Source organism: Marmota marmota, unplaced genomic scaffold (genome assembly GCF_001458135.2).
Source record: "Marmota marmota marmota unplaced genomic scaffold, marMar, whole genome shotgun sequence".
Taxonomy (NCBI): Eukaryota; Metazoa; Chordata; class Mammalia; order Rodentia; family Sciuridae; genus Marmota; species Marmota marmota.
Window position 1 is genome coordinate 9259888 of NW_025999924.1, and position 20092 is coordinate 9279979.

Here is a 20092-nt window from a genome sequence, read left to right on the forward strand (position 1 = left end):
TCAGGGTCTGTTGATGGTGGAGCTGCACAGCGTTCCTCTGACTGTGTGCTGGGCATATGCTGAAGTGTACCAAGGAGAGAGAATGGCCTCTTGCTTTCTTCTCCAACCCTGTGTCTTCCCTGCACCTTCCTGAATCTCCGATGTTTTAAGCATATTGAATTCAGGTCCTCCACATCAGGTTCTCTCTTGCTTCCAAACCTTCACACATGCTGTCTCCTGCCTGGTAAGTTCTACTCAATAGTTAGGTCTCTTGTTAGACACTACTTCCTCCAGGAAGTCCCTCTGGCCCCTCCAATTCTGAGGATTAAATCCCTCATCAGAAATGAAAGGTATAGAGGGTTGGGCATTCTGTGACTACAGGACTGAATAACTACCGTTGGATCCAATGAATGAAAAAATATACCAATAAATAAATGATTCTCCACTATTAGGAACTTTGTGTTGGTTGAGGTAAAGTAGAAAATCCTTAATTCTGTTGTAATTTACATCCTATCTATCTATCTATCTATCTATCCTATGTGCCAGGACCACCCTGTGAGAGCTCATCACATGGTGGGGCCCAGGCTACAATTTGCAATGACAGGTAAGGACAGGATATATTCCAGAAATAGCAAGTGTGATAATTCAGATGATGACCTTCCCCCCCCCCCCAAGTGAAGTCAAAACATTTTTAAAAAGAGGTGAAAAAAAATCAACCCAGTCAAGTGGAAGGTACACAGCATTACTGTTCTGACAGCTGTTCCTGATTCGGCCTCCACATATCTACTATGCAGCAAAGTTAGTTGAGTTTTTTGTTTTTGTTTTTGACAAAAGCTGACTATGACGTATGTGTAGGGAAGAAAATAGCAACTTATAGAAAGAAGTGTGACTCTGCCCCTTGGGATGCTGGGACTTCCTATTAATTACAGCAAATTTTACAACATTTTGTAGTGGGTGCAAGGCTTTCCAAACATTATTTGATTTAGTCTGCAAAGTAAGTCTGAAATTATATCTCCATTTTATGGGTGCAACCACTGAGACAGGAAGAGACAAGCAACTTATTCATGATCAAATGGCTAGTGGGAGCCAAGTACGCCCAGTTCTGAAGCCCAAATTCCTAATCTTTTAGGCTCTTCTTTCTCTTGGCTGCATGGAGGCCTGACAGAGGGCCCAGAGAGGGAAACCAATCTGAACAGAGGAGCTGGATTCTAGAACTTAGCATGGAGTAGAAACCAGGAAGGACAGTCAGGCCACACTTACTGAGCCTGAATATGTGGCTGGGTGGCATAGAAGGGGGTTGCAGACCAGATACCTGCTAGGGCCACCCTGTGAGGGCTCATCCACATAGTGTGGCCCAGGCTACAGTTTTCAATGGCAGATAAAGACAGGATACATTCTGAAAATAACAAATGTGATAATTCAGGTGACTACCTTTCCACCGTCCTCACCACAACCAAAGAGACACACACTGAGAAACAAAAGTCAAGTGTTTCTGATGGGAGACTTAAGCATTTTGTTCCTAAGGACCCCAGCAGTAAGACTGCTCCACTGGTGACTTATACTGCATTGGCTATTTCCTGTGCACCAAGCATTTCCTGGGTACTGCCCTTCTCACCTCTCCCCACCTCACCCAGAAACTCAGGATCTGGTAACCTTGAACTTCCAGAGGCTATGACATCACCACTCCACTATGAGAATCATGGCCCTTTTAAGTTAATCAGACAGGACTAGGAGAAAGGCAAGAATTTGTACAATGTGTACCATTTAGCAAGGAGGATGGGAAAGCTCTTGAAATTCTCTGAAAGAATTCAAATAAGTAGGAATAAATTTCTGACAGTATCATGGTACCATAAACTCTTAACACAGGACCACAGGAAACAGTGGAAAACCAGGCTATTCCAGTGACTATTAAAGATCAAGGGTGTCACCATACACAACTTGTCCCTTAAATATTATGTAGCCCATTAAAAGTAGCCTCCATAAATTTATTCTCTTTTTAATGCTGAGTAACATTCCATTGTATATATATATATATATACCACAGTTTCTTTATCCATTCACCTATTGAAGGGCATCTAAATTATGGCATTAGCAGGTAAATGGATGGAGTGGAGAATATCATGCTAAGCGAAGTAAGCCAATCCCTAAAAAACAAAGATGGAATATTCTTTCTGATAAGTGGATGCTGATACACAATGGGGTGGAAGGTGCATAGAAAATATGGAGGAACTTTGACTGGACAAAGGGGAGGGAGGGTTGGGGATGGTGCATGGGGGCAGGAAAAATGGTGGAATGAGATGGATATCATTACCCTAGGTACATGTATGATTGCACATGTGGTGTGACGCTACATGGTATACAACCAGAGAAATGAAAAGTTGTGCTACAATTGTGCACAATGAATCAAAATGCATTCAGCTGTCATATATACCTAATTAAAATTAATTAATTAATTTAAAAGACAAATAAATAAAAGCAGTCGTGATAGTGACTCTGGAGGTTTCCAAAGCCACTGGACACACCCTTCACTGAAAGGTCCCAGCAGAGTCTCCTCTTCCCACCGTGAGGCCTTGGTGAAGTCTGGTGTCTCACAACTCATTCTAAGGAGGAGAGTCTATGACACTGCCTGAGGCCACTGCCAGGGAATTGCAGCATTCTTGAATGAACAAGCAGGAAGTGGGGGAGTCTGGTATAAGTATCTGTAAATGTTTACGCAATCAGCTGTAGCAGGAATAGATGCATCAGGACAAAATGTTAGAACGGCGAGGAGTAGGATGTGTTGGTGGGTAAACTCTGTTGAAATAAGGCAAAACTTCTTTGAAGCAATGAGTTTAATCTCAACCACACAAAAGAGCTGAATGAATGGTTCCTGTGTGCTGATTCTTAAAACAAAACCCAATCCCAAGATATAAACTCTTTTCCTACAGTGAAACTGGGAATTCTTCCAAGACTACTTTAAATAACACTAACTGTTCAATTATCTTGTAGGAAAATAGTGATTATACAGACTCCCCAAACATAGCCAATTTGCCCACCTCCAGTGGAATTCAAAATACTTTGTTTGGTTGGTAAGTGGTATTTATGGTGGTGTAGGTAGGGTAGTTTTAAACCTACAATCCAAGAGCTGTTATAAATATCTTTCTTTGGTCTATGGGTCCCTAAACTCACCAAGTGTTCCTCCAATACTAGACATATTTTAGAGATTACTTACAGAGGTGTACTTAAAATAGTATGGCAAAACATTTTGTTTTATTCAAGTCAAACAATTTTTATTGATTTCCTATGGGGTTGATATGTCATGTAACTCCAGGGGCACTATTCTTATGTAAACTGAGTAACTTCACCTTGTGCAGTATACACTCTGTGAGGCTGACATGGGAGCCAGACTTACTATGGGCCACACTCAATTCTAGGCAGTAGGGACATATTAGTGAATAAATTATTGTTGGCCTCATGGACTTATATGCTAGTTAGAGAAGTTAGCCCGTAAATCTAATAAGTAAATAAATTATGTGGTCTTGACTTTGGTGGTTTTGGGAGGGGGATGAGAATGGACTACGAGTATAGGGTGGAGAATGGTATAATCTTCATGAAAATGGCCAGAGAAGGGCTCCCTGAGAAGGGGACATTAAAGTAAAGATTTGAAGGAGGTAAAGGAATGGCCATAAGAGAAATGAAGGAGTAGTTCAGGCTGTGAGAATGGCAAGTGCAAAAGTCCTGTGGAACAGAGGCATAAAATGAGATGGAATCAGGTTGTCATGGGGCCAGACCATATAGAGATCATAAGTAATTAGAAGCCTTAGCTTTTGCTCTGAGTGAAATGAGAAAGCCTTTGCAGGGTTGTGAGTAGAGCAGTCATGTGATCAGACACAGACCAAGCTGGGGGATTTTGAAAGCTGCTCTGTTGAACATGATCATTTTGGAGCAAAGGAGAAGCAAGTGAAGCATCTAGAAGGGGACTGTACTACTGTAGGCTAGAGATGCTGGAGGGCTTCTTCGGGCTGGTGGAAGTGGCATTATTTAAGATAAATTGTGAAAGGAAGACAAGTAGGGTTGTTCTTTGAATTGAAAATTAAGTAAGTAAATAACTTAAGTAAGTAAATAAGGAAAGAAAGAAAAAAAGGAAGGAAAGAAAAGAGAAAGAAAGAAAGAGAGAGCGAGTCAAGGATGATCCTAAGAGTTTTGTCTGAGAAACTAAAAAGAATGAGCCAAGACCATCAGATGAAGGAAACATTATCAGCAGAGCAAGATTTTGGAAGGGGAACTCCCAGGAGTTCACTGGGAGATATTTTAATTTTGAGATGTCTGTCAGACACTCAAGGGGATATTTTACATCAGCTTAGAAGTCTATTGCAGATAACTAATTTGAATTAATGTCAGAGGTCTCAGGCCTACAGCATAACTATAAATTTGCCAACACAGTGTCCATTAAGACCTAGGTGGCTACTGTTTCTTAATAGTAAATATGAAAGGACTTTGTAATGTAAAGAATTCATCTATAAAGAATGAGAATGGAGTAAAGAGAGTTCACCTTTTATGTCTTTGTTAGAAAATATTGCTACTACAATTTTAATAGTTTAACTCTTTGGCATTTGTTGAAAAGCAGTTTTAGTATTTAAAGCATCAGTTTGAGTCAGGCAGGAGGATTGTGAGTTCAAAGCCAGCCGCAGCAACTTAGCGAGGCCCTAAGCAACTTAGTGAGACCCTGTCTCTAAATAAAATACAAAAGAAGGGATGGGGATGTGGCTAAGTGGTTAAGTGCCCCTGAGTTCAATCTCCAGTACAAAAAAAAAAAAAAGCCTCAGACCGAGGCTGTCAATCACCTCCTTATAGAATGGATGGCTAAACCCTGGCGGTCTTTCAGGGTCTCCATGCAGAATCCACCACACTTATTACTGATAAAGCATCTTCAGCTATTGTTTTGCCTCATAAAAAAACCTGCAAATTGGCTTTTGCCTTGGAAGCCAATGAATCCATAAAAACTGACTATTATGTCAATACATCTAACATGCAGTTTTCTTGAAGTTCAAATCAAAAGCTGCACTGGTCACTATAAAGCACTGTGATGATACAAATTATCCATTCTTGGGCTTATCCTGGGGAGAGAGGTTTGATTTTAAGACCACCACATTTCAGAAATGAAAACCCATGAGTCAGTACCTTTCAACAGAGTGCTTTGACAGATGGTTGTTTTTAATCCATGATAAAAATTGGAATAGCAACAACATCGTAAACTGCATTACAGTTTATAAAGCACTTTTTATGTGCATTCTCTCCTTTGATGCTTATAAATACTCTGTGAGGTGAAGTGTTAGAACTATTTCTGCTGTCATAAAATGAAACTGACTCCAAGTGACTTCGTGGCTACAAACCCAGGTGGGTAACAGTGCTGTTTCATTTCAAATCCCTGATTATTGCTACCATAATATGTCTGCTTAAAAGTCTTCCAGAGAAGACATACTCATTGTTTTCCTCATCATTTGGGTTATCAAAAAATTAACAAGTAGTTTCCACCTGTGCCACTTAGCGTGTCCTAGATTCCTCTTTAGATGGACTTAGATGAATGGAATGTTTTAGATCAGCATACACCAGAGGGTGTGTGTGTAAGTCTCCTTCTCCCTTGTCATGAACCTTATTTTAGAAACAGGTATTCATACATCACTACAGAGGAAAGTTTAAACTTATACAACTAATGGGCATGGAGGATTTTCACAGATCATTGACATGCTCCAGAATTCTACAGCAACTCTCTTCCAAGTACAATTCACAACATGGGTGTGTAGGTGTGTTGTGTTTGTAGGTGCACACACAAACTTGTGTTCAGAATGAAGGAAGGGAGAAGGAAGTCAAAGCAAGGAATATTTAATATGTTTTTCTCTGCTATAGATTTTTAAATTTATGGTGACTAGCCCAACGCATTTTAAAAGTTATTCATTAATATTATTTAAAGTTTGTGAAAAAATAATCAGCAAGTATATTATAAATAAATGTGTGGTGTGCTAAATATGCAGTAAGTATAGGTGAACCAATGTAGGGTGGTTCATGGGGCCTATGTTCTGAAAGGCACTTGCTTCTTCATTTACCCTACACCTGTTGCCAGATTAAGTGAAAATTACTGTTTATAGGAGACTTGCTATTTTGTATACTAATATGGATGGTTTTGAGTGGTGGTTTAATTACATGGTAATAGCATAATAATCATTTGTTAAAAATGACAATATTTTTTCAAACTTAAAATTATGAGAATATATTCTACTCAGAATACCAATACCTTTGTAGAATAAAAAATTGGAATAAGTTATGTTAGTAAAAAAAAATAACTAAAATTTAATGGGAAAAAGGAATATATATGTTATGGATTTAAAATAAAAGCAAACCCTGTGATTAAATGGAGTAAACATGTTAAATGGGACTGCTAAGACAATCTGATGCCAAGAGGATTGTATCTCTTTGGGAAGAAAGGTAAGGATGTAATTGGTTAATATTTAAAGGTCATATTGAAAGACAAAGACATAGTTATTTTGGAAAGGGAATCAAATAGCATTCTTGGCCAAGAATAAATGGACTATTACGGATCCAATATTCATGGAAGCCAATCCATGACAGATGAGAAATGGCTGAGGGGCAAAGAGTAAGAAGAGACAGGAGGAGCTAATTATAAAAAACTGATTTTCTTTCTGCTTTACATAGTGCTGAAAAGAGAAGCTCAAATATGTGCGGAGGATTTTGTTGTTGAAGTGCTTCACTTTTATTCTTGCAAAATGTGCTTATAATATTCCCATTTGGTAAAGAAGGTGTTCTTGTACTCCAGAGAGGTTGTGTGACTTTTCAAAAGTCACACAGTGAGTGGTGAGAAAGATGAGGAAAAACTCTCCTGCTCTGGACCTGGACTTGAATGTTTCTGAGAGTACAAATGTACCTGGTAACCAGCATCCTTGCCCAAGCAACACCTAACAGTAAAGCCGGTGGAAGACTAATGGGATAAGTTGAGTAACAGAATTGTTAATACAAAATTCTGAAACTTTATCTTACAGTATAAAGTTGATGTTAAAATAAAATTTAGATATTATTTATATATGCCAGTGACATTCTGTCATTTCCTTGGATACCTACAAAAACAAAAATGTGTTCATTGGGCACATCTTTTTTATGTTGCATTAATTTACTTTACCTTTATTACTTCTTAGCTCTGTAATCTTAAGCAAACAACCTAAACTTCATAAGCCCTTCTTTTGCAAAAGGAATAATAATTTTATAAGCTCCTAGTATCATTATGAGTGTTATGTTTGCCAAGAAAGAGTGCTCAATAAATATTAGGTACTATTATTATCAAGATAACAAATGACATAATATTCGATGTTTGCTATAAAATTGAACATGTTTTATTTAGTCTTATTTTAAATTCTCTTCTAGACATATTTGTGGAAGACTATGTATTACATGTATTACATACAGAACTTTATTAACCTTGTCCCAGTTCAAAAGTTAAAACTATAATGTGAGTCCATACATAGCTGGATTTTTGTCTTGTTTTTCCATGACACACATCCATTATATTTCTCCTTTCTTTTTAAGGAATTAGAATGCACCAGTCCCTGCCAGAACAAGAAAAAATGCACTTCTTTATCTGGAAATACCCCTAGTTCTCATTCAGTCCTCATTACACCAGTGATTGTAGTTTTCAGTGGCTTTTGAGTCATAATGAACTCAGCTTCTTCCTGGGACCAGCCTTCAGATTACACAGACTGAAACAGTGTGTATCACCAAAAGCTCCAGGAAATGATTTTAAACATATCTCAATCCTTTGTAGATTGTTTGTGATACAATTGCATCATCCTCATTGGAACATCCTGTATGTAAAGTAAGGGCTGGGGGCAGGGGTTGGGGGTGGGGAGGCATGGTAGCCTCTGCCTAACCTGAAAGAGGACCAGACCACAGTTTTACCTACAGCCAGGGGGCTGCTCCTGGGCTCAGTTTTGGAGGTCATCTTGCTTTTAATATTATCCAGCTCACTTGAGACTGTTGAAAGGGCTCAAGAATGACCAAACCCATGTCACAACTATTTTCATTTCTAGAGTAGAAGCTAACCGTGTAATAAAAACTAATAAACCAAACTAGTAAAAGAGTCAAGATTATTTTGTTAAAATCTGGTAGATCTTGATGTAAAATATGCCTATAAATTCTTAGAAACACAGGACACAAAAGAGTTAAAATTGTAGTTTTTAGACACAATGGAGTGTGATTTAAGAAAACTCAAAACTAGAGTCTTAAGCGAGTCATTAGAGGGAAGAAAGGGGCTGAGAGACAGAGTCGGGGTTCAGACAGTTTGTAAAGGCAAAGGAAAAAGGGAAGCAAAATCACAGCTCAAAACAGGCAACAGGAGAGCAAAGAAAATAAAGATGTGTGCATGTGTGTGTGTGTGTGTGTGTGTGTGTACCCTTGCACTGTTCTCGTATAATATGCAAACATTCTGGGAAGAAAGACGCATAGTTTATTAAAGGAATTCATGGTAATCCCCCTTTCTGTGCCCAAAGTTAACTTGATTAGTATCAGAAGAAAAGTTAATATTTACACAGTCCTTTTCACATCTGCTACTTCCATAATGTCTGAGCAATTGTCATAAATTAACAGTGGGGAAGGGAACAGTGCCAATTGTCAAAACAAACAGGCAATTCTGGACTCCAAATTTCACATTATTTTCCTTGAGCATTCCGAGTGCTGCCTGTCCTAGCTGTGGCCCGCTCCAGTGCTGGAACGGCATCACCCCCTGACCTGTCTCCTGGCCCCAGCTCTGCCTCCAGGAGAAGGAATGCTGGCAGGGCAGGGCTAATAACACGGATCCTGAGGAAACCTTGTCCCTTTGGTGTATGTGGCCTTATTAAATTAATGTAGCTAGGGATACCAAAATAACACCAACACTATTGATACAAGGGGTTGGGACTAAGTTCTGTCTTCTGTATTATTCCTGTCTTTCCTCAAAGTCAAGTTCTATATTTCTGCACCTCCCATAGTGTCAGTCCACAATGAATTAGAAGCTTGTGCCCTGTGGTTTGGCTTCTTTCTTTGTCTCCAGACCAGATCAGTGAAGGGACTCACAGGCAGCCTGTCAGCTCTGGTTCTTTCCGACCAACTTCTCACCTCCATGTGGTTCAGCCCCTTCAGGGCAGAGAGCTGCTTGCCCTCCTCCCCTTCTTGTGTGGTGGGATATGCTCACACCAGCTGGTAATTAGATAGAGGCTTAATGTTGAACCTTACCAGAAAGCTCCACTCTAGAAGTAAAAGCACTAGCCCCGCCGATGTCAGAGAGGATCCTTGTCTCCCAGTAGCCATTGTCCCATGTTTTTCTATCTCTCTGAGTGCTCTAGGATAGCCAAGGCAGGGTTTAGAAATATCTGTTTTCCCGGGTTTTGCACCAGAATCTCACTATAAACTCCTAACAGGCTTGTCTTTTAACCAGGTCTTGAATGGTTAGCAAGAAGCCTTCAGAGGGAAAGGAGAGATGGCTGCCTCTTACTTTCCCAGAACTGGAAAAATTCTTGTCAACTCTTTGTCCCTTCTGATCTTACTCAATTTCCATCCTGCTACTTGGCCCGTGGTTTGGTTCCCTTATAATCCATGATGGGCTTATTACCTCTGATAATGTCTGTTAATGATGCTGGCTTTTATTCTTGGAGCTTCCCTGTCCCAGGAAAGTTGTTGCTTAAGAAGAATCACCTCAAACTCAATGCCACCTTGTCCTCAGACCAGCCCCACTTTTGAAGTGTGGAGAAAGTGCTAAATACATAGGTGTACTCTGACAGTTTTCTGAGGAGCAGATGCCTCAACTGAGACTGAGAGATGAGAACCAACCAGCTAATGAAGATCTTGGAGGGAAACTTCTCCAGGCAGGAGAAGGATGTGCAGAAGTTTTGGAGCAGGAATGAGCTTTGTGTAGTCAAGGAACAAAAGACAGCCCACAGAGCATAGGAAACAGGGAGCAAGGGCTGAAGAAAACCTAGGAAAGGCAGGCTGGCACTGTAGCAGTCCTCCACTTCACCTTTTGAATACAGTTCTGAGGCTTATTTTTAAAAGGGACATTTTTTTTTTTCCTTTTCCTTTTCTCTCTCTCTGTCCCTAACTTGGGGGTGGTGAACAAGATTACCCTGAATTATCTATGCTCCACAGGAAGGAGATGTCTGCCAGAGGATCTAGGAAGTGATAAATTAACAAGTGAATCCTAACCCACCATCAAAGCACCCTGGACCCCCTGTCGGGGCACACCTGGAGTGAAGCCCTTGAAGAGCTCCTTTAAAATGCCCCTGTTCCTCCTGATGGGGAGAGTCACAGCCTTTGGGACAGGAGTCCCCTGTGTTTCTCCTTTGCTAACAAAGCAATAAACCTTCTTTTTCCTTTTGATCAAAACCATATCCTTATTATTAAATTGGCATTAATTGGCATTGGGGACAGGGTGTGAGCTTTCGGTTACAGCACCAGATCATGAAGGGACCTTTAGGAATTTTAATTTTTTCTAATAAAGTAAAAAAACACATTATTTTATTTCTTTCTAATAAAGTAAAAAAACACATAAGTTCACGCTGGCTCTAGAGAGCAGTATGGAATAAAGAGGGGTGAGAAGGAAGCAGGACACAGGCCAAGAAGTTGTTACAGCCGAATCTGCAGAAGCTAGTGCTGGCTTCCATCATGTTAGCAGCAGGAGAGATGGTTGGCAATGACCAGACATGTCATGCATTTTGGTGATGGGTCAACAGGATTCAGTTATGGATGAGGTAGGAGGAAAGAGAGAAAGGAATCAAAGTGTTGTGGTCTCTTTAGCTGGCACAAAAAATTAAATAGTTGTGTTTTCTTACTTACGTGTGATGTGTCTATTAGGTATTAAAATGGAGATGTTGACTGGATTGGATTATGGGACTCTGCAGAAGGGAACAGGGTTGGGCATGTAAAATTGCAGGTTATTAGCAACTTCGTCTGCTGTATTCCAAGATAGAAACACTGACCATATCATCTTTCTAGCCTTCTTACTACTTTATGATTGTCAAAGCAAAATCTAGTAGTTGGTTGAGATGCAACTCTCTGTCATATTCCAAATGATTAAATAATCAATTACTAATATTTCCAACTTAACCATTCTTATCCTTCAATTTGATTGACACACTATCTCCAGCATACTTTGCTTTCCAAGTCTCTTCCCATTAGTTAACATTCACCTGCAGCCTCTTCATCACCATCACTTAAATCTACCTCACCATTCACCTCCTCCAACTTGCCTTCTGAAATACACTTCTCCTCTCTCATGTTAGTTTCATTTTGCTTCCTCATGACACAGACAGTCAGGCAGACCCCAACATGCAAATAACTTGAATTTAAACTATTTATTTGAATTCAGTTGTTTACAGCATCAAATATAAGTTCACATGCAAAAGGCTATACATTGTAGGTCTTATCTGATAAGCCAATAGCATTCCCTATAATCATGGGAAAGTGTTTTAGAGGGTGATCAGAAACTGAAGCTCCAGGGAGATAAGGTTTCTATCAGACGCCACTCTGCCTGCTGAGATGGCTCTGTTTATAAGTGGGCATCAATTCAGGCAGAGGAAAAACTTTATTCAAAATCTGATTTCCCCTGAGTTGATCTATTTTGCTATTATGGGAAGCTTCAACTGGCAATGAGGATATATATTTCTTTCTATTTCTATGAAGGTGGTTGTTTTGCATCAAGGAGAGAAACTATGTTTTATAAATGTAATTCTTACCTCACATTAAAAGACTGGAAGGGGGTGCTTGGGAGCAAAAACGAAAGCACTAAATACACTATAGAAAGACACCTTTGTAAACTTTCTAAAATTGTTTGTGAGTATTCTTTACCACATGGCATGAGGAAGATTTAGAATGAAGCAAGTGGACAAAGTCATGTAAAGGAGAAAATTTAGGGAGAAATTCTACCGTCTAGAAATGACCCCAACATAGTATTAGATAGCTCATTATTTTAAAAGATGAATGATCATCAACTTATAGAATAAGAAATGAAGATAATATCTATGATCTATCTAATGCTCAACCCTGGTATTATAAATTTACTATGAAATATTTAGAGAAAATTTTCTATCCAGGTATTTTTTTAAAAATATCATTATGCCATCCCATTAATTATCAATCTGCAGTTGTCACTCTCAAAGATAGATCCTTCATTTAAAAGTATTTGTGGGCTATCCATTACTTTTCTAATCATATACTCATTTTAATAAGAATTGGAGTCAAATATTAAATTTACACAGTATTTTTATTCAAATCATAAAGAAAAGAATATTCTTACCAGTTGCCTTTTGGATTTATAAACTGCTGCACTGCATAGCCAAACTGCTCACTTGAAGGACCGGAAAATATTTTTGCTTCTGGGAGACCAACATTGTATGCCAAGCAACAACTTAAAATGCCTATTAAGAAAAATGAAAACATAGTCCATATTAGCAATTTGTTAAAATGTGTGCAATATAATTGTTGAAGCCCACTTGAAAAAAAATTGAGCTTATACTTATTCTCCTTATTTAAATTTAAATAAATTCTCAGTATTTATCAAGAAGTAATACCTATGCCTGAAATATTTACTCAAGGTCCTAAAAACCACACTAAATACCTTATATGCATAATCTTACTATCATCAGAGAAATTTAGGAAATGGTTACCAATATTACCTTTCTTTTATGGAGATTTCTGAGGTTCTAAGAGGTAAGTGTGCCTCATAGCTGGAGAGTGATAATCCTAAATGCAAGTACTGAGCATAAAATGAGCTAATTCATGATCCTGAATGCTTACTCTACTGTAATACCTCTAAAGACTCTTAAGTAATTTGAGTTCCATTTGTCCTCCAACACAATAATACTCAAAGTGCAGAACCTGAAGGACATATTTTATCTCTTCTGGATTCCCCTACAGATCCTGACATGGTCTCCAGATGAAATATCTGTTGAAAAGGCAATGCTGGCTGTATCAAAGGAGGTAGAAAAATCATACCTCTTTGAAAATTGTGTCATTTTCTTTCAGAATAGATCATTTTAGAGGATAATAAATGTAGGAGTAGGTGTCATATCTTTTTTATCCCAATGGGAACTGTCAAAAGTAGTTTTGCTTTTTGATGCTTCTGTCTGAATGATCAAGAAATGACAGCCATTAAACACACACACACACACACACACACACACACACACACACACACACACAAAGACCAAGGAGAATAACACCTTGGGAGAATAACACCTTGATGGTATTTTTTTAAAGTTGTGTTTCTGATGGAAAGAGGAACAAGGGAAAGAGTGAGGTGGATTATGTTTCCTCTCTGACATGGACAGCATTAATGCTGACAGTGTTCCCTTCTATAGAAAAAAGGCTTTGTGGATATGAATGCTTTAAATGGAGATGGAATACGTTTCATGTGGCTTAGGGTCAGCATTTATCTTTGCAGACACAGAAGACAGAGAGAATTCTTTAAAATTAACATCAAAGTTCCATTAATAATAGTATTTTCACAAAGGAATAGCCCATAATCTGGACAACATTGAAAGGGCATAGCATTTCAGAAGTCTATTGTTCTAGGCACTGAAAGGCTGGAAGAAAATGACCTGCTGTCCATTGTACCTCAAAACTTCTGGAAACAGATTCTGTAGAGTGCTTCAAAGGAAAAATAAAGTCAATGATGAAGCTCTGGGGACTTAAAGCAGTCAATGTGCCTCTCTAAGTGCCCAAATCACTCTATCAGGGATTTGCTCCCTCAAGAAAGCTTGGCTCATTATTTTTTAGAAGTATGTGTTGCCAGGAAAAAAGTACAAATATTAATTTTCAAATACCTCACAGTGAAATCTACACAGCTCAACATTCACAAATTTTATCCCCAACATACATTTTCCCAAAGGTACCACTGCTTCCTTTCATTTTGAGGAAATAAAATACAAAAGAAAATAACAGCACATAAAGCAGAAAATCAGAATTGACATTTAGAATACTGATGTTTCCAATCAACACTTTATTTTCACCCCATTGTACGGAACTCTATAAATACTATTTGAGTACTTAACCACTGTCAAACATACTAGTAAAAACTTGCTGAGATGATGCCAAACTTATACTTTTGAAATATTTAGTGGTAGAAAGAACATATATGACTGTATATTCAGTGACTCCAATTTTCCCCCATTAAGTGGATGTTGGCAAATCATATAATGCCATGAAATCATCATGGAGTTCATTTTATCATCTATCAGATAAATGTTATCATTTACATACTGTATACACAGTCATGCCTCACTTAACAACAGGCCTTTCTTTTGAGAAATGCTACTGGTCCATTGTTGACCAAAATGTTGTTATGCAGTACATATAAGTAGTACATGTATATTATTATATGTATATTTTTATTATTATCAATTGACACAAATAAGGAAACTGGAGGTCATTTTATCATCTGATAGTCTAATTTTATTATATATAATTAATGTATATGTATTGTATACATATACATATATATATACGTATATATAACATATATATATATATATATATATATATATTATATATATATATATATATATATATTCGTTGAATACATCTAGCTCATTTTGCTCACAACATTTGCAACTGCTTGTCCCATAGTCTATAACATACTCCCAACTCAGCATTTAGATTTTGGCACCTATTCACCATGTGGGTCTTTGCTCAGATAAGTCTGCCCTGACCCCTCTATCTAGCACAACACTCTGCTTCATAAATATACTATTATTCTAAAAATTATTATATGAAATTGTCTTACATATCTACATTGTTTTGTGTCTAGCTCTACTTGCTAAAATGCTAGCTCCTTGAATGATGAGACCTTTTTAAAAAAAAGTTCTCTGTGATTTTCTTATCCCCTAAGATATTATTTATCAAATAAAACAATTTTTAATTAATATATATTTCTCAATGATGCTTTGGAATACAGAGAAAATTGGAGAGGAGAACGTTCAGAGTTCTTTTTTTTTTTTAAAGAGAGAGAGAGAGAGAAAGAGAGAGAGAGAGAGAATTTTTAAATATTTATTTTTATTTTTTTTTTTAGTTTTCGTCAGACACAACATCTTTGTTTGTATGTGGTGCTGAGGATCGAACCCAGGCCGCACACATGCCAGGCAAACATGCTACCGCTTGAGCCACATCCCCAGCCCAGAGTTCTAACCTTCTTACTTAAGTGCAATTAATTTGAATACATTTCCTCCCAATGTTTTTTCCTCTATGATCTATAGTCTAAACCATAATGTATATTCCAATTTCTATCCCACTATTTCTTAGTGCTTATGTCTTGCCAGTGTCAGAATCATCCTGACTCATTTGACCTCCACAATAACTTTGCATAACAGCAAAGCCTAGTTATATCACCAAGTTACAAATAAGGAAAATGGAACTCATGAAGGTTAAATGTCTTTCTTGCTCAATACCACACAACTGATGGCTGAGCATTGAGTTTTGGTTGGGCTCATCTTTTCCAACCTATTGTTTAGAGTTTCCATTCATAAATGGTCTGCTTATTTTCTTCACAAAACATGTCATTCTTATTCCCATTCCTTCAGTCTGCTGATCCTCAACCTCTTCTTTCTTGCTATAAATCCCTGCTTCTTTTGGTAAATTTGGACAATCTCAACTCATCAACTTATTTCTCTCCAAAAATATTTACAGTTCAATGTCTATGTCATCATTTCACTCTTAGCATATGATACCTAGTCAGTTACACAAATTTAATACTTTTATATGAAGTATTCATCAAACTGAACATCTATTCTTCACAATCCTAATGCTAATTGGACCATGTGGATCATACAAGTCATGTTTGATCTTGTTTCCTTCCTTCCAGCCATACCTATATGTCTATACATACTAAGAAATGGATGGTTCAACAAGTACTTATGTAGCTCCTTTGTGCTAGGAATGTTTTTAGGTCCCAAGGGTACCGTATCTAGAAAGAAATGAACAAAAAGGACAATATTTCTACACTCTTTGAGCTTTCATTCTTGTAATTTGATTAGAAAAAAATAGCTATATCATAGTGTGATGAGTATAAAATGCAGAGGTATACTGAGTCAAAGGCTGGGACAAAGGGCAGTTTAAGTTTGAAGGCTTCACGGTAGAGGTGGCTATTAGTCTGGCTCTTGAAGGATGAACTGGAAATCACTACAATTCTGTGATTTCAGGCACAAGGAGCATCCTGGGGAGCAGGCATAGGTGTGGGGATGGCAAAAAGTTTGGCAAAGCAAGGCTTCAAGGGCTTCATTAGTGTAAACACTTCTGTTCTCCATTAGATTCAGTGCATCTCAGACAGGCTTGAACTCTGCCCTGCCAGGAGCATATTATTACCAGATTGTAAGTCTTCCCTATTTGTCCTCATGTGAATGCAGTAATGGAGTCACAGAGTCCAAGTTTTTATCAAAGGTTTCCTTGCTATACATTTGTTTCTAGTAACCAAGCCAAAGTATTCTGGTAAATCCCACCAAAGCTTACTGAAAGTATAAACATGTGTCTCCTGGAGAGTTGATTAATTTCTCCTACTTTCATAATGAAAATTGGATACTGTTTCATCCTTGATTATTATTGCTGTTTTAGTATTCATAGGGAAACCATAGAGTTAAGTACAAAGTAGTTTATGCAGAGCTTTTTTTTTTGTGTGTGTGTGTGTGTGTCTTTTACTCATTTAAGCATTTTAGAGGACCTCCTTCTTTGAAGGTTTCTGACCATCTCTGAAATAGGGTTTTTTTATAAACTCTAGTCATTTAAGAATTAGTTTCTGCAAATGTAGAATCTACTGTCTTGCTATATTCTGGAACCCATTTTTAAGTTATAATCAAAATAGAAATATATGCCTGTGGATTGGATATAGTTAATCTAGTTTTGTTCTCAAGACACAGTAAAACTCAGAATGAAGAAAAAATGTGCTTCGAAAATGAAAACATAAATAAATGTATAAAACAAAAATGCGTTAACCTGTATTCAAGTACAAAAATTTAGCAGGGAAGTTTATTGATTCCCATATCATTCCCAAAGCTTAAGGAAACACGTTGGTAGTAAACACTGGCAGAAGGAGGCTCTAATCTATGTAGTCAATGCCAATATAGGAATATCTGTGTTCACTGAAGGACAAACGGGGAGAGCTTTTCACAGAATGTGTTCATGCAGAAGGATTCAAGGACAAGTATGGGAATAAATTCTGGTTAAGAGAAGAGGGTAAAGACTAAAAGTGAGAGATGGACTTAGGAATAAAGGGGTGCTTTGAACAAGGGTTCCTCAGATTGTACTTTGGCCCTTTCTTGCAGGTATACTCTGGCATTTCAGGAGAAAAATTGTCTCCTTTAAATAGACAACAGAAAGATTTATGAACTGTGAGCACTGAGTGTCAAGAATTGGAGCACGGTGCTCCCCTGCCCAAGGAGACTGGACCCAAGAAGTATTGGCAGGAGCAGGGCCAGAGGAGAGCCACCTATGCATCAAGACTTCAGGCCTAGAGCAAGTGCAGCAGTGACCAGGACACAGGGGATCACTAGAAAGACCTGCAAAGGTTTCCAGGAGACCCATGTTCAGAATCCAGGAGAATATTCACTACTCCCAAAGAATGAAAAAGCAGTGTTTAGGAATAGGCTTCCCTGTCTTTGAAGTAGGTGAGTAAGCCACGTAAGTACTATTTTGTTAATCAGGATTTTATATTATCTCTCAGTCTTTGGTGCCCAAAGAAAACACACTTTACACATGCTAAATGACTTTGATGATTTTTAGCAGTCTAAAGTTAGTTCTTAATAACCATAATTAAAATGTATTGAATGTTCAATAGGAAGAGATTGAATAGGAAAATCATAGCATACAAACTAGATGGAATTCTACACAGTCATTGTAAAACAGTAATTGTGAAGACTATACAGTAGAAAGAAAATGATGAAAACAAAAAATTCAGAATAGAATAAAAACTGAAAAATGTATAAAATACTAACATAACAAGCAATACAATTGTGAGTATAATTTGCTGCTTTCAAATTTTCTATTAGTGTATTATATTTTTCCAGGAAAAAAAAATAAGTAAGAAAGAAATTACTTCTATTCTGGATTAGTAGAACTATCAGTATAAGCAACTTCACTTCAAACCCATTTACATTGGCTAATCTTATGATCACACTCCTCAAATACCATTTAAAATATGTGAAATGAATTTTTAGTTCATTGGGATAGATTTGACTAAATTTATTTTGCTAGACAAGTACAAAGAATCAAAATATCTCTATTTATGCATTTGAAAGGACAATGGTTATAAATGTCTAAAATGGCCACATGATAACACTTCAATTCTATGAAAGTCTATGTTTCTAATATGTTATTTGTGTAAACTTGTCCATGTTTGTCTGATGTTGTGGTATTTCTCCATGATTCTATGATTTTCTTCACTCTGTTCATAACTGTCTATAATACGAAGTAGATGAATTTAAACACACACAAATGCATATGCACACGCATACATATTTGTTAAGCAGACTTTATTTTCTCATTTATTCACTTTTTATTGAGTTAACAAGCATTTATTATTTACTACCTAGTAGATTCTGTTCTTACAGTAGGGATGATAATTATAAGATACCATCTCTTTCCTAAGCTTCTCACAGAATCCATGCAGATGAGTCATAAAACTGAGCATAGCATTAGGATTGACAGCTTTTTATAAATTTCAATTGCACCCATAGTTATTACTTGCACTTGTAGTGAGCAAATTCTTCCATTCTATATCTTTTGTGTCTGGATGGGTGGAACCATATTCTTAGCTTGGGAGATCATGCTTCTACAACTCTGTTTCTTGTTCTTAATTCTGAGATTCTCTAACTCCAGGATTTCCTGGTTCTTTCTTGCCTTTTTCCTTTACTATCACTCCTTCTCCCTCACCCTGTCTCACATATGTATGTTACTACTCTGGATCTCTTAACATTCTTTTAAACAATATTACATGGATAAAATTGATCACTCTTTTATGTGGGGAATATTTAACATGTATATTTTTATATTTATATTCTCTTTGATTGGAAAATTCCTTGCTAAACAGAGGTAAAGGTAAAAATCTTTAAAGCATCAGATAAAGAGGCAAGGCTGCTAAAAAGAAAACTGAACAAGACTTTGGGGGAAGCAAAGAGAACAATGAAGAAAGGAAGGAAATAAATGAGGATCAGCAGCACAGGGTGTGGTTGAAAATTCATAGAAACAGGCTGCTTCACACTGGAGTTTGTATTGGTAAGATTGACTTGCCTCCTCTCTCTCCTATCCACATCCACAAAGGCCTGGTATGCGGGATTTTGTGGGGAAGTTGAACATGCCAGCTCTCAGTCAGTAAGAATGAACTACAGGAGGCTTAGTGTCAGGAGAGACCTCCATGGGTCTTTTGCCCTGTACACATTTTAATGAACTTGGTTGTTTCCTGTGGCTACTGCAGCAAATTACCACAAAGTAAATGGCTTAAACAAAAATTTATTCTCTCACATTTCTGGATATCAAAAAATCTGCAATCAAAGTTTTCTCAAGGCCATGCTTTCTCTGGAGACTCCAGGGGACAATCTATTTCTTGCCTCTTCTTGCTTCTGGGGACAATGAGTTGTTCCTTAACCTCATGTCTGTAACACTCTGTGTCTTGTGGTCACATCATCTCCTTCTCTATTTGTGTGTCAAATGTCTCTCTGACTCACTCTTGTCAGGACACATTCTGTTGGCTACCCAGGCCACCCAGCATGTTCTCATCTCAAGAACCTTCACTTAATCACAAAGACTCTTTCTCCAAATGAGGTAACACTCACTAGTTCTAGTGATTATGATGTGGATATATCTTTTAAGAAACCACCAATAAGCCCATTATACTCTGCTGACCACCCTCCCCCAAACCATGTTACGTGCAAAACATATTTCCTCACTTCTTTAAGAATCTCAACCTGGGGCTGGGAGGCAGAGCACTTGTCTCACATGTATGAGGCACTGGGTTTGATCCTCAGCGCTGTGTAAAAATAAAATAAAATAAACATATTGTGTCTATCTACTATATATATATATATATATATATATATATATATATATATATATATAT

General features: G+C 37.6%; 1 protein-coding gene across 1 annotated transcript in view; it reads right to left on the minus strand.

The window, feature by feature from the left end:
* The window catches only part of Itga2 (integrin subunit alpha 2), a 99470-nt gene that overhangs the window by 56520 nt on the left and 22858 nt on the right, over positions 1–20092 (minus strand). Inside the window, exon 2 of the mRNA XM_015497363.2 lies at positions 12290–12410. Coding sequence (XP_015352849.1) covers positions 12290–12410 — 121 coding nt within the window. The remainder of the gene's footprint in view (positions 1–12289; positions 12411–20092) is intronic.